The 19425-nt window shown below is 43.1% G+C and overlaps 1 protein-coding gene across 2 annotated transcripts in view; it reads left to right on the top strand.

Annotated features, from left to right (window-relative positions):
- The window catches only part of ror1 (receptor tyrosine kinase-like orphan receptor 1), a 358261-nt gene that overhangs the window by 227477 nt on the left and 111359 nt on the right, over positions 1 to 19425 (top strand). For both annotated transcript variants that reach the window (XM_078561312.1, XM_078561311.1), the window contains exon 2: positions 15482 to 15550. In XM_078561312.1, the coding sequence (XP_078417438.1) occupies positions 15482 to 15550 (69 nt within the window). The remainder of the gene's footprint in view (positions 1 to 15481; positions 15551 to 19425) is intronic.

The following is a 19425-nucleotide window of genomic DNA, read 5'->3' as shown; positions in this document are numbered from 1 at the left end:
TTCATGAGCAAATAATCAGAAAAGTGGGAATGAGTACATAATCCTTCGAAAAATAACATGAGCTACTAACTTTGATGAGTTATCTACTCTGTCAATACAGCCAGCTTCCTGGACGCCAGTAGTTCTCAAACATATAGCCTAGAAAGTGAGTGTCAGCAAGTTATTTGACCAAGGGGAACATTGAAGTTAGACCCTCGCCTTGTAAGATGTTCACACATGAACACTTTACAGTAAGAGTCACTGGATATCCACGGGTGCTGATGCCAACTAATGTTCAAACTGATGTCGCTGCTGAAGTCAGGTAATTCAGGTAGGTCAGGGTTCTTTTTATTCTTTTCATGGGATGTGACCATTGCTGGCAAGGTCAGCATTTGTTGCCCATTCCCCTTGCTCTTGAGAAAGTGGTGGCCAGTCATCTTCTTGAGCCACTGCCGCCCACCTGGTGCAGGTGCACCTAAATGCTGATCAAACCTGGAACTTTGCTGCCCTGCATGGTTCAGTACCATATAGTGCATTTAGAAAGCAAGTCACTGGAAGAACTTTGTTTTAATCTGTTTATAATTCCTCCCCCCCCATTTCCTAAAAAAATATTTCTCGCTTGGAGATTTCGGCCCTGCATTGTAGTTCATCTTGTAGAGTAGATTCGTCGGCTATGCGCTTGAAAAGTTATCATTCCTGCTCAGTGCACACAACTTATATAAGAGCAGCCTTCAGGAACCTTGGCTGGGATTTTATGGGAAGACAGTGGTCCCTTCCACCAGTCGGAAAGTTGGGGGCCACCCTGCCTCGGTTGATCGTGGAAGCCAAAAATCGTCACAAAATTTCATCACAAAAACAATAGTACGCAGATGCAGCTAGTGGTTAAGAAGGCAAATGGAATATTGTCGCTTATTGCAGGTGGAATGGAATATAAAGGCAGGGATGTTTTGTTACAGTTGCACAGAGCATTGGTGAGACCACATCTAGAGCACTGTGTGCAGTTTTGATCTCCTTATTGAAGAAAGGACATAATCGCATTGGAAGCAATTCAGAGAAGGTTCACTCAACTGATTCCTGGGCTGAGGACGTTTGAGCAAAGGTTGAACAGGTTGGAGTTTAGCAAAATGGGAGTTGATCTTATTGAAACATATAAGATCCTGAGAGGAATTGACAGAGTGGATGCTGAAAGGATGTTTTCCCTTGTAGGAGAGACCAGAACTAGGGGTCACAGTTTAAAAACAAGTGGTCTCTCATTTAAGAGGGAAATGAGGGGAATTTTTTTCCTTCAGAGGGTCGTGACCCTGCTTCTTCCCCAGAGAGTGGTAGAGGCAGGATCATTGAATATTTTTAAAGCAGATGTAGATAACTTTTGACTCCCTTGTTAGTTAAGAACCTGTCAGGTTAGGCAGGAAAGTTGCGTTGAGGGCATTATCAGATCAGCCATGATCTTATTGAATGGTGGAGCAGGCTCAGGGCCAAGTGCGCTACTCCTGCTCCAAATTTGTATGTTCATAAACCCTGACTGCATTTTACAGTCCTCAAGCAATGAACTGCCTGTAGTCAGGAATTTTGCTCACTTAAGAGACGAGGTCCCGCACCCGAGAGCTGCCAATTAATTGGAGGGTCAGCAGCTCCTCAGTCCCAGCAGTGCCACCAGTCTCAAAGTTAAGCTGAGTTTGTGGAGCTCACTGGGCCCAGTCAGGCAGGCCCTGTAAGGATGGTGATCTTTCAGTGGGGGCAGCCCTTGCCCACAGGGAGGGTGCTCCATGGACCACAGGATGCCCAATCAGGAGGGCACACCCCCAAACCCAGCAGTGTGGACTGCTCAGCTTGTCTATCACATGTTTGTCCATAGGTTTCCAGACTTAGACATTAGATAAAGTCCAGTGGCCAGAACTGAAGATACAAATTATAACTTAGTGCTATGGTACCCAATCCTACCTTCATCTTCAGGAGTTGAAGAATAACAACCAACTTTATCTTTGCTAACCTAGGAGTAGGGGTACTCCTTCTCTTTGCCTGCCTGAGATAAGTTAACGTGACACGTGCTCGGGATTGAACCCTTAACCTCCCTGGTCTTTGGGCTCAGAGATGAAAAGATAAACTCTTGAGCCATTAGGATGACTTTTTAGCCCTTTTTTTGTGTTCTTCAGGCACCTAAACATCGAGGTGAAGACAGGCACTGGAGCACAGTGAGATCTTTTACCAAATGAGATCACACGGCAGCCCCTAAAGGACAATGCTGACATACCGAAACAGGTCCAGAAATAAATTAATTATTTCTGCATTTGATCTCCAGTGCTAATGAAGCTGGTCCCCACTGGCTGTTTCAAACAAAACATTGAACAAACATTAATTAAACCCTTCACTGCCAATTAGCAGCAGCTTAGCAGTTTAACACTTAGCTAATAATGAAGAGCATGGATTGATCTATGGCCAAAAATAATCCCCTCTAATACCATGACAAGTATAAAAATCTATCAGCTTTACAGGGCTAGTGGTTTAGTTAACATTTCACTCTTCACCCCTTTAGAGTGGCTCACTTTAACTGTTAACTTCAGTACTGTCAGGGGATAGTTGGTGGATATATTTACTTCCATTCAATGCCAGGAATGTCATTAACTGTCAGCACACTTAGAATGTGTTCTCACTGCAGGTCCTATAACATGTTGCTAACTGTTTTATATAAACTGTCTGAAGATTTAAGAGCGAAACTATTTATTTCAGCTCTTTGTGAATAAGAGAGAAATTTCAGCTGCACTGATGACTCAGCTGGTCACAGCACTGAGTAGTTAAGCCGCACAGACAGGGGACGTTAATCTCTAGCCAATGCTGAATCAAGACTGACCCCACTGGGGCTGTTGGTAAGGCGCTACAGATGTCTATATGATTTGATTTTTAAATTCAGATGGGGTACTTTTAACCTATGGGAAACCCATATGATTGGCTGAGTGGAATCCCAGTTTTACACCCAATATTATTCATCATTGAATTAATGGAAGGTAAAATCGGGCTGAATGGTAAACTAACAATGCAGCTAATCTGTTTTTCAATGGGCAGGTCAGGTTTAACTCGGTATGCCCCTTTGAACCACATTTATTTCCCCCACCTCCCCTGTTTTCTCTATATCCCCTGAAGGTAGTGACACATGGTGGGCTTCTATGAGTGTAGAACTGGATGGTGCAAATTTAAATTTGGAAGGCTTGAAATTAGAAGAATGATTTTATCTCTCCATGTAATGGAATCCTAGAGAAAGCCATCCTTTCTGTGTATGTTTACTCCTTTGGAAACAAAATAAGGAAATAGGTGACAACGGAATTTCGAATTATAAGGATGGATGCAGATCAAAGATGGTAGAATATGGTATGGAACGTTATTGTTACTGAACTACCGGGACTATAGAAGCAGCACACCAAGGAAATTCACCAGTCGAGGTGTTTGAGGGTGTAAGTCTACATGGAATTTCTGGAGTTTTGCTTGATTTACTTTGTGGGAGGCAGGGAGTAAGTTTCTTTCTTTGAGAGATTAAGTTGGACTCCATGTCAGGGGTAGTTACTTGTGCTCCGAATGGGTTGAACAACCTTTTTGTTTGGAAATGACTCCAGTAGAACAAAATGTGTGGACATCAAGAACACTGCAGCAGTAAGTAGTTAGAGCTAGCAGCATGGGATTAACACATAAAATAATACCATTCTCATCAGATTGCAATCATGGAAAACACATTAATATAAAGCAAGTGTATTTGTGATAGTTCTTGACCATTTTATTTTTACCTACAATTTTTCCTGTTGCCTCTTAGGTTTTTGTGCCACTTGTAATTTTTATTTGCATCCAGCACTAGTAGTGACACTAATGACCAGCCTAATGGGATGTTTGGAAGAAGAGGAGGAATGCTAAGCCAATGTGCATATTTGTCTGCCGTGATTCACCTTCACCTTAGGGTTTATCTGTAAGCATCAAAAACTGTCCTATGTAATGCTTATTATCCTAATTTCCCTAAGAAGGTTTGATGAGTAAACAGTGTTGATAGTGACTCATAAAGACCGGGAGGTCTCTGTTTTGATTTCTGGTCTGTGTTGAGTTCACTGATCTCAGCTGGCATGGCAATAGGTGTGTTCGACTTAGTCTTGGCATCCCTGGAGAAAAATCAGCCAGAGTTCCCTCTTGAACACTCTCCAGTAACCCCTGCTAAAATGTGCACACATGTGGAAATGGGGCAAGGATAGGACAGTGCTCGACTGCAGTGCTCCTCTGTCCAAACAGCTTGCCTAGGCTCATATCAAAACTTCCATCTCTGTTTCTGCCCATATTGCTACCACCAGATCCTGCTATCATCTTTGACGAACACAACAAATAACCGAGGCAGCCGTTTTCAACTACATTTAAACACATCACCTGCTTTCCGACAAACCATTTGAAAGTATTGAGAGACATTTAGCTTGGATCACAGCGTTTTCTGGTACTATATAGTAGTTCTCGTGGGTTGTTCGGAACTGCTAAAGAACTTCTGGCATCACACTCTGCTTTGTGGGGTCCGTCTGAGAATTCCAGTCTGGCAGCAGGAGGAGGAGAAGCAGGAGTAAGGAGCAAACAGAGCTGTATCTGGAAGAAGGAGGCAACTTGCAGGAATCCTTAATCTTCCAACAGAGCTAATAGATCCAGGACCAGATATCTCACAGGGGAGTGCTTAACTTTTGTCACCTCCTGTCATAAGACCTGCCACAGCTAACACAACATTGCCCATTCAAAGCCTTTAGTTCTTTCCAGGTTGCCACAGGCCATATCAGCTTCAGCACTTTATCTGCAATCTATAATTTATTGGAGTTCTTTGAAAGAGTCACATGTGCTGTGGATAAAGGGGAACCGGTAGGTGTACTGTACTTGGATTTACAGAAGGCATTTGATAAGGTGCTACATGAAAGGTTATTGTGAAACATAAAAGCTCATGGTGTAAGGGGTGACATGTTGGCATTGGCTAGCTAACAGGAAACAGAGAGTAGCCATAAATGGGTCTTTTTCTGGTTGGCAGGATGTAACGAGTGGTGTGCCATAAGGACCAGTGCTGCGCGCATGCGTGAAAGAGTGCACTCCTGGCTCAGAGAATCCCACCCCCCAGCCTGCACAGGCAGCGCATGGCGCTTCCTGGCTGACATCACACTGGGTGGGCCTTAATTGGCCTGCCCATGTAAAATGGCAGCGCCGATCGGGAACCCACCCGCTCATGCCTGCTCCCACAAAAGCCCCCCCGATGGGGGGAGGATCCTGCCCTTGGATTCCTTGGGAGGGGACGGTGGGGTGGGGGGTTGGCGGTTGGATCAGTTGGCTGGATGGTGGATCATATTGTTGCCAAAAGCGTGGGGTTCGATCCCCACCCTGCTGGGGCGGATTTGGGATCTGCCTCCTTGCCCTGCCCAGGGGTGGGGGTCATAGCGCTGTAGGTCAGACCTGCCTTTGGGCAGAGAACTCAAGGAGAAGAAGAAGAGGAAGAAACAACAAACATACGTACATCGACTCTTTTCTTAGAGTTCAGAGTGTCCATTTCTCAGAAAGAGTCTTTCAGATTTTTTTTATTCATTCAAAGATGTGGGCCAGCATTTTATTGCCCATCCCTAATTGCCCTTGAGAATGGTGGTGAGCTGTCTTCTTGAACTGCAGCAGCCCATATGATGTAGGTACATCCACAGTGCTGTTAAGAAGGGAGTTGCAGGATTTTGACCCAGCGACAGTGAAGGAACAGCGATATATTTCCAAGTCAGGATAGTAAGTGATTTGAACCCATTGTGATTTGAACCCATTCTCCAACTTCAAATTATGGTTTCCTTGCAGAGGAGGGGAATTTGCAGGTGGTGGTGTTCCCATGTGTCTGCTGCCCTTGTCCTTCTAGATGGTAGTGGTCATGGGTTTGGAAGGTGCTGCCTAAGGAGCCTTGTTGAGTTCCTGCCTTGCATCTTGTAGATGGTACACACTGTTGTTACTGTTCGTCGGTGGTGGAAGGAGTGAATGTTTGAGGATGGGGTGCCAATCAGGTGGGCTGCATTGTCCTGGATGGTGTCAAGCTTTTTGAGTGTTTTTGGATCTGCACTCATCCAGGCAAGAGGAGAGTATTCCATCACACTCCTGACTTGTGCCTTGTAGATGCTGGACAGCTTGTGGGATTCAGGAGGTAAGTTACTCGCTGCAGGATTCCTAGCCTCAGACCTTTTCTTGTAGCCACAGTATTTAAATGGCTAGTCCAGTTCAGTTTCCGGTCAATGGTAACCCCCAGGATGCCATTGAATGTCAAGGGACGATGGTTAGATTCTCTCTTGTTGGAAATGGTCATTGCCTGGCACTTGTGTGTTGTGGATGTTACCTGCCACTTGTCTGTCCAAGCCTGGATATTGTCCAGGTCTTGCTGCATTTGGACATGGACTGCTTCAGTTTCTGAGGAGTTGCGAATGGTGCTGAACATTGTGCAATCAGCAGTGAACATCCCTACTTCTGACCTTATGATGGAAGGAAGGTCATTGATGAAGCAGCTGAAGATGGTTGGGCCTAGGAGGTCTCTGATGATGGTACTGAGATCTATGAGTTTGAGATTGTGGTTCCGTATGAACATCTCAATGAGGCGATCAACATTGTGGTTACTCATCAGAAAAGGAAATGTATCCTCATAATCACTGTCCTTGAAATATCCTGGTCTGCTCACTGTCAAACGTCTCTGGTTTCATTTTGTCATCCAACAAACAAACATTGGCACCAAGCAACTGCCTGATCTGATTTGGTCCTAGTAGAAGTGATGCAAGTTTGCGGTTGTGATTTGAACCCATTCTCCAACTTCAAATTATGGTTTCCTTGCAGAGTTTTCCTGTTGAAGTACACTTTTACTTTACCAATTGATTTACCAGTTGATTTTCAATTTCTTCCGCTTTCTCTGTGACATTCTTGTTGGAAGCTGTGAAGGCTTAAGAATGGTCAGTGATGTGAAAGTTACAACCAGTCATAAGTTTGGCCAAGAAAGTCTTGCTTTCTTGAAAGCAAGCATGCAGGTGCAGCAAGCAGTTAGGAAGGCAAATGGTATGTTGGCCTTCATTGCAAGAGGATTTAAGTACAGGAGCAAGAATGTCTTACTGCAGCTGTACAGGGCCTTGGTGAGACCACACCTGGAGTATTGTGTGCAGTTTTGGTCCTTTTACCTAAGAAAGGATATACTTGCCATAGAGGGAGTGCAGCGAAGGTTCACCAGACTGATTCCTGGGATGGCAAGATTGTTGAGAGATTGGGCCGACTCGGCCTGTATTCATTGGAGTTTAGAAGAATGAGAGGAGATCTCTTTGAAACATATAAAATCCTGACAGGGATGGACAGACTGGATGCAGGGATGTATTTCCTCTGGCTCGGAGGGTCTGGAACAAGGGGTCACAGTCTCAGAATACGGGGTAGACCATTTAAGACTGAGATGAGGTGAAACGTCTTCACTCAGAGGTGGTGAACCTGTGCAATTCTCTACCACAGAAGACTGTGGAGGCTAAGTCACTAAATATATTTAAGAAGGAAATAGATAGATTTCTGCACTCTAAAGGAATCAAGGAGTATGGGGAGAGCACAGGAGTACGGCATTGAGATAGATGGTCAGCCATGATCATATTGAATGGCAGAGCAGGTTCAACAGGCCAAATGACCTACTCCTGCTCCTATTTTCTATGTTTCCATGTTTCTATGTTTTCCCTGCCATCATGTTGGCTCTCAGACTGCCCTTGATCACGTTGAATCCTTCAGCATCTCCATTCGATTGCAGGTTCTATTGCGATGTAAGATGGTGGTGAATTCAGTAGATCGTTAGGAACTCCGTGAACTGACTGGAAACAAATACGGTCCATTGTCCATAGCGATAGTCTATGGCAAACCCCATTTTGTAAACAGTTTGTTTAGAATGTCAATGACTGAAGTGATGGTTATGGAATTTGTTGTACCAATTTCTAGCCATTTGCAATCTGGATCATGAATAACGAGCAAAAAACATTGATTGCTGGTGGCTGCTTGCACTTCTCCAAAAAAAACTACTTGGAGTTGTTGCCATGGTTTTGTTGGCAATGGGGTCAGTTGTAGAGATGCGGAACACAGTTTAAGATTTTTCGACACTCAGATGCCCTTCATGAGCAAGATGCAATACACGTTGCTGAAGCACTTTCAGGATAACTGCTCAAGTTCCACGTGCAATAAAGTTGTCATCAAAAAATGCAAGCACATTGCATACTCTGCAATACAGGACCAGTTCTTCCTCTTTGTGAGCCCACTCAGTTTTTAGATACTGGCTTACTTTCTGCGGTATATTGTCCGTCACTGGCTCTGCCTTCAACTACTCTGGCATAACAAGATTTGCGGTCGCATGTGAAATCACTGCAGTCATGTAGTCTTCAATGTTGCAAGTCACTTCGCTATCGCTAATGCTGTCTGCAATAGTACTACGGCTAAGTATGTCAGCGACTCAGTTGTGTGAATCTGCAAGGTACTCAGCCTCTAAGTTGTACTGATGAAGACATTCTGACCATCTGTAGATGAGTAGAGGTTGATGACCTGATCCTGACGTGGCTAATAATGCAGTCAGCACTTTAGGATCCATGCAGAGAGTGAACTTTCTAGCAGTTACATGTGCCAATGTTCACAAGCATAGATTCAGGCAAGTGTTTCCCGCTTTTCAGTAGAGCACTTGCGTTCAGTTTCCAACAATGGATGTGATGCGTAAGCAATTGGTCGTTTGTTTCCTTCAGTGTAATGTGAGAGTACAGCTCCAATTGCGTTTCCTGATACATCTGTTGTGACATATGTTTCCACGTGTGGGTTGAAATGCATGAGGACTAGCAGAGATGCTATCTTCACTGTTAACCTGTCAAACACTGTTTGCTGTGCAATTGCAGATTTCCATTTACATCTTTGCGCAGTAGCTTTCAAAGAGGCTCCATGATCTCTGTATATTTAGGAACAAATTTGTGATAAAAGTTGGTAATACCGAGGAACAATGCCAACACTTTCACGTTAAACAGGGTCAGAAGCGCATGAATGGCTTTGACGTTGAAATGTGTAGATTTTACTCCAGCTACTGCCACTCTGTACCCTAGAAAGTCAGTCTTGGATCCCATGAATTTATACTTGTTCTTGTTGAACGCCAAACAATGGAACACAATAGCTCCCCCAGTGGTTGCAGTATGGGAGGTGAAAGGCTGTTCAGCTAAGGGCTCATGAGATGATTGTAGTTGGTGACCCCTAGGCGCTCGGATCTGAGTGGACCTGTATGAAGATTTTTGGCAGTGTCTGGATTCAGCTGGGGTTGTTTGGGTCCAGACTTGTTGTCATGAAAGAAAGCAATATGGTCTATTCCCATTGCCAGCTGCCCCTGCTATTGGACTGCAGCTCAGCACTTGTACAGATCTGTGGGAACATCTCCATATACTCTGCTATGTTTGAGAAGCTTGCTGACAAATAATCCAGTGCATTCTGTTATTGCTGGCATCTTTCTTTTAAAGGATGGGAACCTAAATTCTGCATGTCTGTCATCTTCAGCAACACTAGGATATGAGCTGAAATAAAAACAGAAAATGTTGGGAATACTCAACAGGTCTGGCAGCAGCTGTGGAGAGAGAAACAGTTAACGTTTCAGATCAAAGGCCATTCATTAGAATTAATTTCATATTTCCAGCATCTGTAGTTTTTAATTTTGTAGGATGTTAGCTGTCTCTCGTGTGAGCTGTTTCCTGGACCAGTTCTATCCATTGTGATCTGGACCCGCTCAATTGTGCTCAGAGTCACCCATTGCCAGACCCTCTAACTCACCACCTATTTCTGTACCCATTTCTGTGCCGGTGCTTATGAAGGTCAAAGTGAATGATATTACATCTTCTGGAGGATTCTCCTCATCGGTTGGGTGACTGCAAGGCTCCATTCATCTGGACTGAGAGATATGGGAGAGGGATAAAGGTTAGCAAATGGTGACAACGGTGGACAGTAGCAGATGAGTGGTAGCAAAATGCACCACCAGGTTGTCATGCTTAACGTCTGGGTGAGAGAGTTGAGTGGGAAGGAAGGATGTTCAACCCCTTGCTATGTGTGGCTGTCAGTCTGCCCACCTCCAATGCTGTGTGGTCTCTGTCTATCAATAACGTCAATGTTAGCCTCTTCCATAGGTGTCTGTGCCCATAGAGGGACAGGAACTCCTCCAGTTTTTTAAAAAATATTCTTTCATGGAATGTGGCAAGGCCAGCATTTGTTTCCCATTCCTAATTGCCCTTGAACTGAGTGGCTTGCCACACCATTTCAGAGGCTAGTTAAGAGTCAACCACATTGCTGTGAGTCTGGAGTTGCATGCAGGCCAGACCAGGTAAGGATGGCAGATTTCCTTCCTTAAAGAACATTAGTGAACCAGAAGGGTTTTTACGACAATCAATGATTTCATGCTCACCATTATTGAGACTAGCTTTTCAATTCCAGATTATTAATTTAATTTAAGTTCCACCAGCTGCTGTGATGAGATTTGAACTCTTGTCCCCAGAAAATTAGCCTGGGCTGCTGGATTAATAGTCTAGTGACATTACCACTGTACCATCTCCCCCAAATAGTATATTCCCTTCTGGTATATTCCCTTCTGTTGAGTGCCAGCTTCTCCTGCGTGAAGAGTGGAAGTGGATAAATATGTGCTATGTTGAAGAGCTCTGAATATATGAGGCAAGAAGAAACAGCATGTGTGACCGCGAGGATGAAGTTGTGGTGAGAGCATTGTAGGTTTTGAGGATGAGTGAAAACAGAGAGACGGTGCAGTGAATTCTTCCCTGGTGACTTGCATAGAACTATGGGAATCTTGGAAGGGATGGGTTCAGAGTGCTGGAGCTAAAATTAGATTCTACTGAAAGTATGAGAGATATAGGCAGGAGTCATTAACTTCACAGTCCTAGTCAGATTAATTTTTTTCACCCTTCAGTGCAACCGAGTCCTAATGACAATGCTGATTACAGTGAGATTTTCTGCCACTTCTCTTCATGTTGGTTGGCTAAAATTTACTTTGGCACTCATTGCCTATGTGTGATGAAAGTATAATAATTTTCATAATATTTTTCTGGTTTATTGTGAAGTAGATTAATGGGGGTAAGTATAGGTGGTTCTGTCTGTGTGATTTAATTACATTTGGAGTCAAGTAGACTGCCAGTTTGAAACCATCAAAAGAAGCTAGGTGTAGAAATATGCTTGATATGCTAATGAGTAAACATGGATGCTGGCTTAGCATGTAAAGTATGAAGGGAATTTTCATTTTTAGATAAATGAAGGGGTTGTTGGATTTCAATTGGTGAGCTGCCGACAGACTCAATCAATTAACCCCATACCCATTCCTACAAGTAGACGCCACACATACCCTATCCACTGCTTCCATGATTTACACTCGATTTTCTGCGGAGCAGGCCAGAGCATATGTTTTAGTGAGAAGGACACAGGTGCTATCCACTAATCTGAACAGTTGCCCTCTTTTTCCAAGCATTTTTTCCAACCAATTAAACAGTTTAGAATCATAATTTTTTAGGAATGAAATTAAGAATACCATTATAAACCATTCTCGCACTTTGGTAGACAGTGATAGCATAGTAATCTCATCAGGATGATCTGGCTGCACCATTATCGTAAGGTTTGATCTGATTTGAGGGTAAATTGGTTCCAAATCATGTTACTGTATTGCTCTAAGTGACAGTTAAGTGTGTACCCAAGCAGGCAATCCAATAAACTGCAAATCCCCAGGGTGATCAATAAGCAAAATGCAGAATTGGTCTCTCATGCTGCATATTAGTTTCATTAGATAGTAAATTGAAGCATCTTTTCTACTAAAACCAACTTTGTCTTTTTTGATTGGTTTGATGAATTGATACATGTGAGGACTGATCTGTTTCGAAGTGAGCTGAGATTTGGTGTGAATAAGAGTAAACACAACAGTAGTGATACCTTCCTTCATTCAATTTCAATATAATACCGTATCACGTTGGTGTTTATCTACACACCTTGACATCTGACATGCTCATGGAGACTTGCTCAGCTGTGAAATTAGGACATAAAGCAAGGAACGAGAAAAGACCAATTGCACATCAAATCCTTTGCTATCCTAGATTGTAGATATTTCAATTTTGCTCTGTCTTCTAAAGTTAATCAGGGGAAACCATCTATCTTCCCTGCATCACGTGAAGCTATATGCACATCTTTCATTGTGGAATCCTGACCATGCTTGCCATGAGTGACATCGCCAGAGACCTGTGTAACCCATGGAGATTATAGTCAGGCTACAAATGATACTTACTACTTTTCCCCTTTTAAAATTGGTTTTCTACTCACTTTAGTTTCTTCCATGTATATTTACCAGATGAGGAGACAACAAAGGATTTGCTTTCTAGTCCTGGGGCAACATTTCCCCACGTAGTGGGTGGGCGGGTTCCTGATCCAATTGGGGGTGTGCCGCCATTTTACACGGGTGGGCCAATTAAGGCCTGCCCAGCGTGACATCTGCCAGGAAGCGCTATGCGCTCCCTGTGCGGGCGTGGGAGGTTCCCTGAGCAGGGAGTGCGCTCTTCTGCGCATGCGCGCGAAAGAGCGCACAGATCTCCCTGAGGCAAAGTGCTGTCTCAGGGAGATCGACTCAGGTTTGAAACATTAAATATAGATGAGAAAAAAATTTCGCTGCCATGTCCCCTCATGTGACATTGTCACATAAGTTGGGACATGTCCATAACTTTTATTTTAAGATATTCTGAAATTTTTTAATCCCTCATGAAACCTCGTCCCGCCCGTGGATGAGGTTTCATGTTTTTTCAGAAGCCCGGCTGAGCTCCCGGCCTGCCTACCACCTTAAGGTTGGACGGGCAGGTCCATTAATGATTTCAATACTTTTTTAATGGCCTTCATAGGCCATTGACAGGTCGTCGGGCGCGCAGCCTGGTTTGCTGTATGCTCACTGGCCTGAGAATGTAAATGATGCGGGGTGATGCCCAACGTCACCCCGCGTCATTTTACGCTTCGGCGAGCGTTCCCTGCACCCCACTCGCCGACTGGAAGGTGCAGCCTCTGATCCATGCTGTAGTCAACAGCTAAGATGTTCATGAGAGCAAGACGAGTAAAGACATCTTCAAATCCCTCCCCTCTCATTTTTGTAAAAAAAAATCACAGTATGTCCTGCTGATGGCCCAGGTAAGATCAGGGGCATGAATTTAACTCCCAGGTAGGGATGTGGCCACAAAAGTGGTCAGTTGCCTGGAACAGTAGCAGGGGTCAGGATAAATTTTAACTGCCAGGTCTCATAAATGTGACGATTGCTGATGTCCTGACCAACGTTGCCGAGAAGTCAGTGGAAAGTGGCTGCCTGGCCATTGGTTTCACCTTGGAGAACAACAACAAAAGCGACGACAACTTGCATTACATATTATCTATAGGATAATTAAAGGCACTTAATTGAAGTGTTAACAGACAAAACAGCACTCCTGTTCCCCCAGCTACAAGACAACTAGACAAAAAAATTACAAACTTATCTCATTTGGGCATTTTTTGGCCCTTGCCGTTGTTCCTGGCAGGTTTTCCTGGTGAGGAATCTTCCACTGTTCCCTTGCTCAGGCTTCAGGTTAAGGTAACAGAGCGGACCATGGTGGCATCATCAGGATAAAAGCAAAAAACTGCGGATGCTGGAAATCCAAAACAAAAATAAAAATACCTGGAAAAACTCAGCAGGTCTGGCAGCATCTGCGGAGAGGAACACAGTTAACGTTTCGAGTCCGTATGACTCTTCAACAGAACAAAGAGTTCGAAACGTTAACTGTGTTCCTCTCCGCAGATGCTGCCAGACCTACTGAGTTTTTCCAGGTATTTTTATTTTTGTTGTGGCATCATCAGAACCTGATCTGCATATTTAAAGAGGACCCTGCTGGCTCAGGGTGAATATTCTTGTTACCTGTAATTTAAAATTGCAGTCAACCAGTTCAAAGCTGGAAAAGAATGGGTGAGTCCCTCACCTCATTTGGAGTAAAATAGGCTCCCAGATACCGTCCACGAGAAATGGACTACAGTTTCCCCAACTACCTATGGGCACATTGAACTGATCAAAAGATGGCTGATCCTGTAAAGGGATCGCTTTCTGGGAAAATTCCTTTGTGGATTATACTGACAGAGCTGTCCTGAGAAAATGGAATTTTGCACCTGAAGATGTGTCAAAGGCCCACTTCAAACAGAGTCACTTGAATGAATGATATGTAAAATGCAAAAGGCTGGGCTTTAATCTCTTGTGTTTGTGGAGTCAGTGAACTGTTTCCTGTACATCTCATCAGAAATCCAAAAAAACCAATCTCCTGTTGATTTATATATCAGAATGAGTTAAAAAGTTCTGAGATGAAAGCAAAATGGACTCCTGGGAATACGCAGAGAAAATGGGTTAAAAACTGGCTGAAGGTCAGTGCGTAACAGTGACAGAAGAAAGAAGAACAACAACAGGATCTCTCTCTCTCGCTCTCTCTCACTAGGGACAAGTTGTCTAGCAGGCAGTAAGCAGAAAGAAACAGGACAGCCTCTTCAGTTAACCCTGAAGACACAACCAGGTCATCTCTCCCTCTGGCACTAGCCAAAAAGTGTCTCCAACAGAATGTGAATCAGTCAGCTGTACCAAAATTGCCCAACTTAATGGCTGCAACATACCACAATCTACGCCTCATGGACAAGCCAAGGACTGATTTGTATAACTCTTTTTAAATTTTATTTGGACTCTTAACTTCTCATTCCTGACTTTTGTATGTGTGCGTATGTCTGTGTTTGTGTGTGTCTACGTGTGTCTTTGTGTGTGTGTGTGTTATGTCTATTATTTTTTTCGTCGGCCTTTTGTAACTAATAAACTTATTCTTTCTTTGACTCAAAAAAGCCTAGTTAAATTGGCTCCTTATAAGAAGAAAATACATTTGGATTGGGAAAAGGTATCTGGAGGGTTGGGTAATGCAGTGGGTTAGCAGCATTGTCCTTTCCTTCCTGGGACCTGGGATCCATTTCAGCTGAGATTGACGGAATGAAGATTTCCATTTGCTGATGGATATAAATAAGGGTCCAGTGTGAAATGAGTTAGCCTGTCTCAACCCACTTCCTAGTGAATGGTGAAACTGTATAAAACTACCTCTGATTTGGCAATAATTAACAATCTCACTTTTATAAGTCAAAGGGATGACTAATGTGAAAAGTGGTGGAGTGGGTGTTGAACTGAATTTGGCTAAGGTACATTTCTGGGAGGTAATGGTGGTAATGTACCCAATGCTGATAATGGATGCAGAGAATATTTCCTCTGATTACATGTATTACCTCAAACAACACAGATTCATTAAACAAAAAACAGGAATGAAAAGCTTTTGGCGTTCACCACCACAGCAAAAGAGGGTTTTGATGGATAGGTAGGTTTGATGAAGTATGGTAGGTTCTTACTCAGACTTAATATTGTAGACATTAATAAGTGTTTCCTTTTGGTTTCCTCCAGGAATGGATTTACCAGATGAAACTCAGTTGCAGCCTTCCACCCCAGCATGGAACAGTTCCAGTGACTCAGGCAAGCAACCTTTCAACTAGTAAAGCGCCAGTGAACGATAGAATGCTGCTCACCCCAGCCCTCAAACTTCCACACACATGTGCTTACTATACTGTACAATAGCATTCACGCTGCTAATAATTTTGGAAATAAAACTGAAAGAGATTCTATAAAAAGGAGTGAAATATTCTTCTGGGATGGTCTACATCTGCAAGTGATTTTACTGAGTATTTGTTTTGTTGGAGCCTGGCTTGAGATGCTGAGACACCAAAATGATACTGTAATTCAAACAGGATGTGTGTTTCAAGGTTTTCTTGAAATTCTGGAGCTTTGATGCTGTCAGAACAGAGTAGTTTAGGTTTCTGTAGCTGTCAAACTTGTGAAATTGTCTAGGTTCAAATGAAACAGTCTTCATTCTAAAATACATAACTTTACATGGACAGCCTGTCAATCTTATAATGTACAGTCCTCTGAGCCTCTCATTTATCTTTCTCTTCTATTAATTAAAACAACAGAAAGGCTTACTTTCTGATTGAAGCTATTCCCACTTTATTTTCTGCAGTGTTCTTCAAAAGTCATCAACCTCCACTGTTACCAGCACCTGTTATTCTTCCTGCTGTTTTTCTGGTCGTGTTAATTGTGAGATTTAACAGACTGGGACTCTTTTCTCTAGAAAAGAGAAGGCTGAGGGATGCCCTGATCGATGCCTATAAGATTATTAAAGGGTTTGATCAGGTTGGTGCAGAGAAGATGATTCCATTTGTATGGGCAGCCTAAACTATGACCATAAGTATAAGACAATCACCAATAAATCCAATAAGAAATTCAGGAGAAACTTCTTTACCCAGAGAATGGATAGAATATGGAACTCGCTACGACATGGAGTAGTTAAGGCAAATAGCATAGGTGCATTTAAGGAGAAACTACACAAGCATACTAGGGAGAAAGAATGCTGATCTGGTTAGATGAAGAGGGGTGGGAGGAGGCTTGTGTGGAGCATAAATACTGGCAAGGACCAGTTGGGCTGAATGGCCTGCAATTCTGCATAGTAAATGTGTGTGCTCCAGATGTTGAACTTGTGACTTTGCAGGAGTGCAGCACAATCCCACGGTAAGTTCCTATCTGAAGCAAGGGCGTTGTAGGTAATTGTGAAGTGATGGACGGAACTTTGACCCACAGTGAAAGAAAATCTTTGAGTGATTTGCTGCCCTTTTCATACATATTGGAGGCTGATGCCAGAGTGTATTGGAAATTTCTTAAGACCAGTGCTCTCTTAAGTGTAAAAACAAATTAAAAAGCTGTGTCAGGAACTCAGTGAGTAAATGCAGCTTCTAGTGTGAGTATGATTGCATCAAGCAGGAAGGTTCCAGATTCAGTCTGTGATCTATATGGAGTTAGCTGATCTCATCCAGAAAGGGGTGCTACAATGTCCTTGAAACTACAGGGGGGATGGATGGGAAAACCTGCCAGGCTTTTCACCACTGATTATCATCCATTGAGCCCCTGCTGGAAAATATGTGTGTGTGTGGGGACCTCAAGTGAGGGCTAGACTTGGCTTTAATGCTTTCCACAGATGAATAACCTAATGCCACTCCATCACAAAAGTAAGCCTGCACTGATGGAATCTGGTCCATTAGTGTGTCATCAGCCTCAGGAGAGGGAGCAAGAAATTGAAGAGGGAATAAATATCTATAAGAATTACTGCCAGATCTGCCATAGCATTGCTCTGACAGGAGAGGAATGTCATTGCTGGAGTGCGGAGGTGGGAGACTAATATACACTCTAAGGATTTGGAAGGAAATTTGTGAGGGGCTGTAACTGTGTTTTGATTAGTTGCTGTAAAATAAATTTTCCTGGAGTATCCACAGGGATTTTCCAGTGCGAGAGTGGTGAAAACCACATAAATGGCCACAATTTTCTGTTTATATTGTTTCTCTAGGGAGTGTGAAAGAAGACCAGGCATCCCCATGGGAATTCCCCACCATTTTTTCTATCATAAATTCCTCTGTCCACATTTGATGCTGTAATCACACACTCACACCCAGTGGTATTGTGTCTCCTGAATTTCCGTAACTCTAAATAATATTAAACCAATGTATAATATAACAAGAAGCATAAAATGTATGATTTTAAAATTATGGCTAAATTACATATGAAGGCCATGGTTCACTAATGCCCTGCCCCGAAGACCACACCTGATGGTGCAGTAACATGGGAAATCAACTAATAAATATATCTTTGTTACTAACATTTTTAAATGCTATCTATTTAGGATGGGATTTTTATAATGAGGGCGAAGAAGTATAGAAAGTTTAAAAAAATTAGTCATTTACATCTTTCCTGGTTTACCAAATATCTCTGCAATAATACCTTTTGTTACTAAAAGGTTCTGCATAATTAATTAAATCTAAATTTAGAATTTTTATTTGAAGGCAGCCTCCAAATTCGAGTGGTGTTTTACAGTGCCTGCAGAGTTTCCAATGTTTATAGAGGATTTGCAGATACCATAGAGCAAAAAATCTTATTAAAAAATTTTTGTTATGTCACAAATTTAATTTTCAAGACTCCAGTTGAAAGGACTTTCAAAAATCATTTGAGATAATTACACTGGTTGCCCAATTTTATTGTTAATGTTTGCTGGCAGCTCATTGCTTTCATGGGTAAAATTTTTAGCTCGGTGGGTGGGCGTGTGCCCGGCCCGACCGAGCATAAAATGACGCGCGATAATGTCAGGCGTGCGTCCCAACGTTATCACACAATTGCACGATATTTCGGTCGGTGGGCACACGCCAGAGTCGGCTGTGCACCCACTGAAAATTAAAAGGCCTCCTAAGGCCATTAAAAAGTTAATTAAAAGAAATTTTTCACTGCCCATCCAACCTTACGGTTGGCGGGGAGGCGAAAAGGCCAAGTGGCCTTTGCACTTTTTGGAAACCTCATCCACGGACGGGTGAGGTTTCCAAAAGCAAATAAAAATCAAATAAAAACTTTATTATTTCATTAATAACATGTCCCTGCTCATGCGACAGAGTCACATCAGGGGACATGTTTCCTATCATTTATAAAATCTTTAATTTTTTAAAAATCAGTTAATCTCCCTGAGGCAGCTCTCTGCTTCAAGGAGATTAGATAGCACGCACTCGCACACATGCGCAAAGGTCACGCACGCCCGGCTCGCACTCCCCACTGCCTGCACAGGCAGCACTGAGAGCTGCCACTCCCATTTCACGCCGGGCGGGCCTTAATTGGCCCACCAGCGTGAAATTGCCTTCCGGTCCTGATTGCGCGCGGTGGTCAGCTTCCCGCCAGCCTCCGCCGAGCCCGCATGCCAAGGGCAAAATTCTATCCCATATGTTTTAATTATACAGAATTATACAGCCAACGTGTGCCTAAATGGCATTTAACATTCCCACAGTAATTTAATACATAAAATACCAGAAAGGAAACCTTTTCCAACGGCATTGAGAAGACATTGCATATGAAGCAGGAAAATATGAGAGAATAGTTGTGGTTATAGATCGATACGGCAGGATTGAACCCCAAGCCAAAACACTGCAAACATGTCAAGAATGGTTTATAACATTAATTATGGAGCTCAGAGTGGGGGGAGGAGGCAATTTACACAATTGGGATTTGATCTTCCCTGTGGTGAAGTTAATGATTAGAGGTGGGGGAGTACAACTAGCAGAAACCTGCTGTGCCTTTTCCTTTTTTTTCATATGATTTTTACTACTAGTTTCCTCCCCTTACCTTCTGAAGGCTCCACATACAAGTGTAGGTTCCATGCATCTGCCCTGTTTAACTGCACACAACAGCAACAAACTGTGTGGCGCAGGCCCATCTTATTGAAGCTTCAGTGAATGCATAGCTGCTTATTCCATGATGTTACCCACTAA

This window comes from Cetorhinus maximus, chromosome 17, assembly GCF_964194155.1.
Source record: "Cetorhinus maximus chromosome 17, sCetMax3.hap1.1, whole genome shotgun sequence".
NCBI classification, from domain to species: Eukaryota; Metazoa; Chordata; class Chondrichthyes; order Lamniformes; family Cetorhinidae; genus Cetorhinus; species Cetorhinus maximus.
This window is presented reverse-complemented; position numbering and strand designations above follow the sequence as displayed.